Genomic DNA, 10,447 nt, shown 5'->3' on the forward strand with positions numbered 1-10,447 from the left:
ATTGACTTTCTCTGCTTGACTTATTTCACTTAGCATAATCTCCTCCAGTCCCATCCATGTTGATGCAATGTCTGATGGCTGAGTAATATTCCATTGTATATATGGACTACATCTTTATCCATTTATCTATTGAAGGGCCTTTTTTTTCCTTTTTGTTGTGGGCTACCTTTGTCTATTACTGCATACATACATTCACCATTTATACCCAATATGCAGCCACCTTGCACAGGCTTTTGTTCCTTGCCTTCAAAGAATATGTGTGTGTGTGTAATGTAATCCATATATGTATGCATGTATGTGTTCACGTATGTATATATGTGTATATAGATGTATATGTATGTGTGTACATATATATGTATGTCAAAGGGAGTATTTTAGAGCATAGATTACAAGGTAGGGTCTTTTGTTTGACTTACACAAGCTCTTTTTTTAAAGATTTATTTATTTATTTATTTATTTATTTATTTATTTATTTATTTATTTGAGAGAGAGAGAGAGTGTGTGTGTGAGCAAGGAGGGGAGGAGCAGAGGGAGAGGGAGAGAGAGAGAATCCTGAAGCAGTTTCCCTGCTGAGTGGGGAGCCTGACATAGGGCTGGATCCCAGGACCCTGAGATCATGAACTGAGCCGAAATCAAGAGTCAGCTGCTTAACCGACTGTGCCACTCAAGACACCCTTAACTTACACAAGCTGAAGAGCAAATTTAAGTCATTATTTCCAAATTGCTTGATTACAATCAAAATCTGAATTTTCAGCCTCTCCTGAAGAAGACCTGACATTCTTGTACCACTGGCTTTTAGATCCATTTGGCAAGAGCTGGCTGGAGCTGGCCTGCAGCTACTCCAGTCTGACAGAACCCGTGGTGCCAGGTCACCCCAAACTCCATTGTTCCCCAACATTAAGGCATTTTCTATGGACCAAGTACGGCTTTTTTTCTTAAAGGTGCTATGGATTTCTTTGAATTTCTCTCTGTCCCCATACCTCCCTCTCTGTCTCTAATAAAATAAAAAACAAAATCTAGGCCAGGTGGCCAAGAAGCTGCTCAGTTAGTCTCTCCCATTAATATCACATACCTGGCCCCTGTGGGCATTAATGACCCCTGTTAGGGGCGGCAGGGGGGAGGGGGTTGGAGGATGCCTGGGTGACAGGGATATTAGCATTTTTTTCTCTTTTGAATTTTAATGTTTAAGCATTCTTTCCTAGGACAAGTCAGGCCCTGGCTAAGCATAGCATTTTTATCTACATTAATTTATTCAATTTTTACAACAACGAGGTGGGTTCCATTGATATTCCTATTTACAGATGATGTCACTAAGGCCAGAGGCATTGAGTGGCTTGCACAAAGTCAATGGCAGATAAGGGTGGATTCTGCATTTGAACCCAAATCTCTGTCAGTCCTAAGGGCCCAACTTTTATCCGCTAGGCTGAACTGTCTCTGCGTCTGATTTGTCTCTTTCTCTCCTGGCTGCCGATACCATGGCTGGCATAATGTAAAAATGCTCTGTCAGTGTGGGTAGACGAGTGCAAACAGAGGACCTGGGGTAGGGGGATTGCTGGCATGCACCTGCCTGTGTTCCTGGCCTGCACATCAGCACCAAGACACACCGGCATCCTACAATCGGAGAGAAAGTAGCTGTCTTTCTCTCTGTTCACCCACAGGGAGCAGCTTTGTGGTGAGTGAAGGGAGCTACCTGGATGTCTCAGACTGGTTAAACCCGGCCAAGCTGTCCCTGTATTACCAGATCAACGCCACCTCCCCGTGGGTGAGAGACCTCTGCGGGCAGAGGACGACAGATGCCTGTGAGCAGCTCTGCGATCCAGAAACTGGTGAGCTGTGGGCTAAGCTGGGGATGGAGGGAGGGAGGAGGCAGGCTGCAAGATGGCCTGCATGCCTTGTACCTGAAGAATCATGGCTTCTGAGCCATGGACAAGGGGTTTGACCTGAAGGCCCATCCATTCCATTGGCGGTTAAACCATGTGCTGCTATCACTGGGCCAGGGAGAAAGTTCTATAAAACCACAGAATCCCAGAAGTAGAAAGGACCACAGAGAGCATCTGGTCTGGTTTCAGCAAAGCAAGGTATCTGAACATCATCAGGCATCCCTGAGCTCAGATCCTATCCACCTCTTACTAGCTGGATGTCCTTTTCCTTTTTTTACCAGTTTTACTGAGATATAATTGACATATAGCATTTTGTAAGTTTAAGGTGTAAGCTGTGATGATTTAATACATGTATACACTATAAAATGATTACCACCTTAAGACTCATTAACACCCCATCAATTCATATACCATTTTTTTTTATGGTGATAATGCTTAAGATCTACCCTCTTAGCAACTTTGAAGTATATTAAACAGAATCGTTAAGAGTTCACTGTGTTGTACATAAGATCCCTAGGACTTACTCATCTTAAATGGGGAGATGTTGGTCATAGGGTACAAAGTAGCTGGGTGTTCTTCAGGAAGACATTTCCTCTGAGTACCAGAGAATGAAAACAGCATTTAACTCACAAGGGTGTTGTTAGGATTAAATGAGATAATGCATGGAAAGCCCCTAGTATATTCATTTACTCCTTCATTTGATAGGTATTTATTGAATAGGCAGACACTTCCCTAGGCATTGAGGATATAGCAGTGGACAAAACTGGCATAATCTCTGCCCTGATTAAGTTTATATTCTAAGGAGACATTCAATCTGCACTGTCTAACAAGATAGCCACTAGCCACAGGTGGCTATTTAAATTTAAATTAAGTAGAATTAAATAAAGTCAGCATTCATTACCCCAGTTATGTTAGCCATCTATCAAGTGCTGTGTAGCTCCATGTGACCAATGGCTACCTCTTGGACAACTCAGATATAGAACATCCCCAGCCCTGCAGAAAATTCTGTTGGGCTGCAACAGACCAACAGGAAAGTATATGTATTGTGTCAGGTGATGATGCATGCTGGGGGAGAGCACACAGCACAGGGGATGCTAAGCTGAGAGTGGAAGCAGAGCCATTATTACATGCAGTGGTCAGGGGAGGCTTCTCTGAGAAGGGGACATTTGAGTGGGCACCGCGAGGCAAAGATGGAGGAAGCCATGTGACTATTTGGAGGGGACGGCGTTCTACGCAGAGGCAACAAGAACCAGCATGTTGTAGCAGGAGTTCAGGAGTGTGCCATTAGTTGAACAGGAGGAACAGTGTGGTTGGATGGAGGTGAGAGAGGGTAAGAGTAGGAGGCAAATGTGAAAAGCAGAAGATTGGGTGGGGGTGGCTGCAGGGAGTTATATAGGATGACAAGGACTTAGGATTTCACTCTGAGTGTGATGGGATATCACTGGAGGATTTTGAGCCCAAGGAGTGACATCATGTGGCCTGCATTTTAACCAGAAGCACTCTGGCTGGTGCATGGCAAATTGACTTCACATTCAAGGGAACTATTATCCCAACGTAGGCAAGAGTTGGCAGTGGCTTGACCCACAGGGTAAGGGGCAAAGATGGTGAAATCCTGGACATTCAGAGGGTAGATCTGACAGGACTTGTTATTGGATATGAAAGGTGAGAAGTATAGAGGGGTCAAAGATGATTCCAAATGATTCAATCTGGACAGTGGATGAAAGGACATCTCTTTCATTGAGTCAGGGGATGCTGTAGGAGGGTTGGGATTGAAATGAGGGGGATCAGGGGCACCTGGGTGGCTCAGTTGGTTAAGCGACTGCCTTCGGCTCAGGTCATGATCTTGGAGTCCCGGGATAGAGTCCCGCATCGGGCTCCCTGCTCGGCAGGGAGTCTGCTTCTCCCTCTGACCCTCCTCCCTCTCATGCTCTCTCTCTCAAATAAATAAATAAATAAATAAATAAATAAATAAATAAATCTTTAAAAAAAAAGAAATGAGGGGGATCAAGGGTGCTGTTTGGGATGTAAGTTCAAGTTGACTACTAAACATCAAGTAGAGATAGAAAATAGGCATTGGAATCCAAAAGTCCAATTCAAAGAAGTTTTAGCTGGAGATAGAAATTTATGAGTCAACAGCATACACTTGGTATTTAAACCCAGGAGACACTGTCTTATTTATAGTAAATGCTTAGGAAATGGACCATCTCTTCTTCATCGTTGTTGCTCAATAAATGCTGGTTACTAATGTGTACAAATAGGGAAATAGGAGTTAGAGAAGAGAATTGCCAAGGTCCCAGAGCAAGTTAGAAATGAAGCTATTCTTGCTCCCAGTCCTGTGCTCTTCCCTACAACTTATATTGCTATAGTCTCTCTGGAACTTCATCCCTTTCTTCATTAACAAGAGTCTGACCATCTTGCCTGAAAATCCATTGCATGATGCCCATGGGGCAGCCCCTGTGCAGTGGCCCAGGTCAAGGGTGTGCTCCCTCCTACCCCAGCTCTCCTTCACTTCTCCATGGGTCAATAGCTCAGGAGCGAAGGGAGAGCTTCTCCAGGCTAACCCTTGAGCCTCTGCAGAGCTGCACAAGGATTTGGCTTTCTAACCACCATCTCCTCTTATCCTTTAGGTGGGAGTCTGTTTAGACACATTTTTGCAGCCTTTGCATAGGCCTATTGGGGAAGCTATTTGGAAAATGCAAAGCAACTCTAGTGTACCATTTGACCAGACAGCTGAATCTTCTTTCTCTTAATTAAAACATTTAGGCTTTAAGGCACTGTCACCCTAAGCAGTACCTTTTTATTCCCAACACACACACACACACGCACACACACACATGCACATATTTACACACACACGCATATTTATACACACACACACACATTCTTGATTATCGTCACACAACAGCCAGGAAAGCCCTTGTAGAATTATGTGCCTCCGGATCTGATCCTGTACATTCTCTTTTTTTTTTTTTCTTTTTCTTTCCTTAAAAGGCAGGCAGGATTATGGTGGGAGGAATCACCACTTTTCCCTCCCCACACAAAGCCCCCAGCTAGCAGAGTGGTAAGTACCTGAGGGTCTGACCTTCTGGTTTCCCAGCTGATCTGCCTTCAGGTGTAGGTTCATTGTTTCTGATGATCTTTTCCGTTAGCTACAAACTTGAGGGCGTGATTCCAAACAGTGGGTCATTCAGGAAGGAGACATGTGTTAGCCAGTTTTGGAAATGATCAACTCTCCTACCAGTATCCCCTAGAATTAAACACACACACACACACACACACACACACACCCTACAGAGCTGAAAATGCTACTAGAATCCACTGGGTTGACCTTCTCAACTTTATCATTGATGATATTGTTGCCAGAGAAGAAAAGTGAGAGGATCAAAGGCACATAGCCAGCAGATAGAGGGCCAGGATTCCAACTCAGGAGCCTGTGCTCTTGATCAATGCTTCTCAAGCCTCTGCAGGTCTAGTGTGGGTTTAAGATGGCACATTTCTAAAAAGCTACCAGCTATTGCTGATGCTTCTGGCCAAGGACAAATCTTGGTGCACCAAGGCTCTAAACATTCTTCCTCCCAGATAGTCTTCTCATTTTCCACATGAACAAGAGAAGTCCCAGCTGCCATATTTGTTAATTTATTTATCTGACAAAGCTATGCTCATGTCTGTCACTTTATTTTCTACCTCTCTTTGCCACATACCTTGGACTCTAGGTACACTGAGACCTGTAATTCCCTGAAGGCACCATACCCTCTCATGCCTACATCCCTTTGATGGGGTGTTTCCTCCCTCTTGAAATGTCTTTCTCCCCCTTTTACTGGGAGATCAAGGGTTCTTTTTTATTTCCATTCCATTCAGCCCAGACCCCTGACTCTATTGAGGAGCCCTCCTCTCTGCTCTCATAGCCTCTGTACTTCCCTATGTCATAGTTCTTGTCATTGTTCTTTCCTTGTGTGGGTCTGTCACCAGACTGTAAGCTTTGTTAAGGGCTGGTGAAAGGGGATTCAAAGCATGTGTCTTGCTTATCTCTGTATCTTTAAAACTTAGCCTATTGCTGACATATAATTAGTGCACAGAAAGTCATGAAAGGATGAAGGAAGGAAGGAAATTTATATGCTCCTTGAAACAATTTTATACACCAATTTTTAGTTTCTTCCTCCATATCCACTTACATATGAACTCAAATTAAATATTTCCCAGCTCTAGAGAAATTGGGTACCAGGAACCATCCAGTAGCCAGACAAGCTAGAAGGCTCTGGCTTCATCCTCGCATTCAGCCACATCCCTAAGAGCACTCTCCTTGCAGTCTTCACTCTGCTCAACTTCACAATAGTCCTCTCAAACACCCCATGCAAAGTTTGACCTTCTGACTAGAGTTCAGGCTCCTTTCTCTACCTGAAATGTCTCCCATTCTCTAATCTCTACCTTGTAAAATTCTGTTCACTGATTACTTCTCTTTCCCTCATGGATGACTTCCACAGTATCATCAGAGTTCTCTGTTGACTACAAATCTGATTAAAACTTGAGTTATTGTTTGGAAATTTGCCTGCCCTACTAAAATGTAAGCTCCTTAAGAGCAGGGACTGTATCTAATTTACTCCTGTATCCTTCCCACCCCAATGTCCAGCAAAGAACCTTACTCTTACAAGTCACTCAAGGCATATATGGATGGGACTATCTACAGGTAAGGAGTGGAAATGGGAACATAAGATCCATGAACATATTTTCATGGGTATTGACTCAGACCCATTTTGAAAAAATTTATTTCGATTTGTTAGATTCAAATCAAACAAGATTTTCTTAATTCCACAACTCATAAGTCTTGTGTGTTAAGTGCTATGGGAAATCACAGACAAATTGGACAATGTTCCTGCCTTCATGGATTTCACATTTTCACAGGGATAAAAATAATATGCTCATATATAGCTATTATAAAAGACACAATGTGGGATAAATCAAGAACAGACATTAAAAAAGTAGCTCATGCCTGGAGAAAAGGGAGAAATGTATTCTGGATGGGGATTTCAGAAGATACATCATGAAGTGCCTGACCTTTTAGCTGAACCTGGTAGAATCAGTGGGGAGGATGGGTCCTTTCACAGAGGGATCTTAATGATTGAAATCAAGAGGAAGAAAGTTTAGAATTATTCCAAGAACCAGAAAGCGGTATAGCTGGGCTGGCATCTAGAGAATGTGCTGCACATGAGGTGGTGGAGGAGAACTAGGGAAGAGGCAGGTGATGAAGTTAGAAAGGTAAGATGAAGAGAACTCACAGAGAGATAAAGATCTGAAGATTCTGTGAGCCACTAAGGGATTTAGTAAGACTATATTGGATACTGGAAAAGGGAAACTACCTTCCACATCTGTCCAGTTGTTTGGGGGAACAACTAACTGTCCAAGGGAATAGCTGGGCCTCCCCTCCTTTACCTCCCATTGGGAATTAGACTATGGGGGAAGTCATGGAAAAACTAAACCCCTAACCCCTGCACACACTCAGGCCTTAGATCTGTCAAAAGTGGCTTTGCTTCCCTTCAGTAAGCTCCTCCTTCTGTGGCGGGATCCATTGAACTGAACAAAGTCATAGAGTCCCAACATTGCTCATCATGTCTTAAAGCTTTAGGGGACATCCCAATGAGAAGGATCATTCATCTAAACTGACCAAGAAGAAGGAGAAAAGTCGGGGTGCAGTGCTGCTGAAGAATATATAATTGCCATGATGCATGGATGAACTTGGCCAACTTTTTCTGGCTGTGTGCCATAGCCCAGCTCAAGTGTGTTCTTCTGGGGATTTCAACAATTAGTACCACCCACAGGGATGATTATGGAATTGGATACATGGTGTGCTGGAGCTGGTCTGTGTGACAGCTCATGAGACTAATGAGAGTTGATTGTTATCCTCTCTTTCTAACTCTTTGGTTATGTCATGTAAATAGCTTGAAAATTGGCTATGATGAAAGTATTTATATCAACAAAATTGGTTAATGTTACAAATCATGGCTGATTTTCTTTGGAAAGCCAGTCATTAAACATTTACCTTCATAATGGTGAATGCGATGAGAACAAACCAATACAGGACCAAGGCAAGGAAGGGCTTCATTGAAGGCATAGAGAAGGCCTGAAAATGTTGCCAGCGGGTGGTGTTGTGCTCCTTTCCAGAGTAGGCTACTACCATCACACTTCATCTCTGAGGACAGAAGCGAATATTCAAGAACTTCTTGCTATAGTCCCATATAATGCAGCACCAGAATGTTTAAATGATCAGGCTTTGGCTCTTCAAAATGTCACCATTGGTAAATCCTATGGTGAAACAGCTTTACTAAAGCTCTGCACATGTGTGGTATCGTGTTAAATTCTGTACACAAAATCTTTGACAATATGGCTTCAAACCACACAAAGCAAGTAATGGCAGAACACTAATGCATTTAGTCACTAAGTCATTCATCTCTTTATTTCTTCACTCAAGCATTTAGTGAACCAGAGTAGAATTGGAATAACCTTTTGAGTCAGACCAGGTTCAGATCTTTGCTTTTCTGTTTACTGGTAGTAGGGCTTTGAGAAAGTCATTTAATATAGTCAAGCTTGATTTTTTTTTTAAAGATTTTATTTATTTATTTGAGACAGAATGAGAGAGAGAGAGAGAGAGCTCATGAGAGAGGGGAGGGTCAGAGGGAGAAGCAGGCTCCCCGCCGAGCAGGGAGCCCGATGCGGGACTCGATCCAGGGACTCCAGGATCATGACCTGAGCCGAAGGCAGTCGCTTAACTGACTGAGCCACCCAGGTGCCCCTGATTTTTTATATATATGAAAAAATGAGAGTAAGTCTTCTTTGGCAGGGTGCTGTGAGAATGAGATGAAAAATCACATTTCTTTTTTTTTTAATTTTTTTTATTTTTTAAAGATTTTATTTATTCATTTGAGACACAGAGATACAGAGAGAGAGAGAGCATGAGCAGGGAGAGAGGCAGAGGGAGAGGGAGAAGCAGGCTCCCCGCTGAGCCAGGAGCCCGATGCGGGGCTCGATCCCAGGACCCTGGGATCATGACCTGAGCCGAAGGCAGACGCTTAACCATCTGAGCCACCCAGGCGCCCCTCTTTTTTTTTTTTTTTTAAAGATTTTATTTATTTTTATTTGACAGAGAGTGACACAGCGAGAGAGGGAACACAAGCAGGGGGAGTGGGAGAGGGAGAAGCAGGCTTCCCACAGAGCAGGGAGCCCGATGCGGGGCTCAATCCCAGGACCCTGGGATCATGACCTGAGCCGAAGGCAGACGCTTAACAACTGAGCCACCCAGGCGCCCCAAAAAATCACATTTCAAATACATTCAGCACAGTATCTAATGTATGGTGAGCACTCAAAACATTGTGTCTGCTGTTAATTCTATAATCAGTTATGCAGTCCCTAGGGCCTTCATGTAATTAACTCGATGTATTTTTCAATTAATTTAATAAATATTTCATGAGACACCTCTAATCCAGCATTGCACACTGGGTTAAATTATTTAAGAAGAAAATAGGATGTTGTCTCTGACCTCTGGGAGCTGACCACCTATCAGAGAAACTTACCATAACCTGGACATTCCTATCCGCTGGCCTTTCATTTAGTCCTTGTGTGACTTTGAAACTAGTGCAATGGGAAAAGTCCCAGGTTCTCAATCCTGGTGCCAGCTTGGCCACAAATTTGTCACTTGACCTTGAGTATGGCATATGCTGTGAACTTCATATTCATTCTCTCCAACAAAGAAATTAGTGGAAACAACTTTTAATGCAAGAAAGTCCCCTAGTGATCATCTTGTCTGATCTAATGAGGAGACTGAAGGCCACTGAGGCTAAGCAAGTTGCCCAGTGTCGCTCAGTAAATTAGTGGCAAGATATGAATTACAACCCTAAATAATTCTTAAGATATTTCTCAGCTCAAAATTCATGTTTCTATGACCTTTTGAGCACTAATAACTTACAGCATAAGTATGATTGAAACAATTTGTAAATGGCAGCTAAAGCAGATTGAATTTTCTTTTCAAATTGATATGAACTCCAGTCATGTTCCCCGTCATATTCAGTTTATTTTCATGTCTTCAGCAGCCACTTTTCATTTGCAATAAGATATCAAATGAGAATACACTGAGTGTAGTTATATCATATATATGTCTTATATTGTACTAAATATTTCTAATGCTTATAGATTACTCCTGGTATTTACTAAGCCTTGTATTATTAAAGTTTAATGGGACACAAGGACTTTATGAAGTTGTAAATTCAAGAATTCACAGAGATGGAGAATGTCCCTGCCTTGAAGGAGATTGTAGCATGGGTGTTTCCAGGTACCAGATATATAGGATCTAAGTAAATTAGTGCACAGTTAAATAAATTGAGATTTATCTATAGAGAGTCAACTTCCTGGCAGACCAGAGAGGAGAGATTTGTGTATGAGAAAAGTTTTATTAAAACTTGTCCTATGCTCATCATGTTTATTGCTGTAGCTCAGTCACTGAAACAGTTCCTGAATCAATGCATCTTTTCTTGGATGAATGAATGAATGAATGAATGAATGAATGAATGAATGAATGAATG

At 42.5% G+C, this 10,447-nt stretch overlaps 1 protein-coding gene across 3 annotated transcripts in view; it reads left to right on the plus strand.

Moving 5' to 3' along the window:
* ASTN2 (astrotactin 2) overlaps positions 1-10,447 on the plus strand; it is an 868,677-nt gene that overhangs the window by 389,573 nt on the left and 468,657 nt on the right. For all 3 annotated transcript variants that reach the window (XM_035015962.1, XM_035015963.1, XM_035015965.1), the window contains one exon: positions 1,659-1,826. In XM_035015962.1, coding sequence (XP_034871853.1) covers positions 1,659-1,826 — 168 coding nt within the window. The remainder of the gene's footprint in view (positions 1-1,658; positions 1,827-10,447) is intronic.

The sequence above is a fragment of the Mirounga leonina genome, unplaced genomic scaffold, assembly GCF_011800145.1.
Source record: "Mirounga leonina isolate KUSES-001 unplaced genomic scaffold, KU_Mleo_1.0 Mir_170, whole genome shotgun sequence".
Taxonomy (NCBI): Eukaryota; Metazoa; Chordata; class Mammalia; order Carnivora; family Phocidae; genus Mirounga; species Mirounga leonina.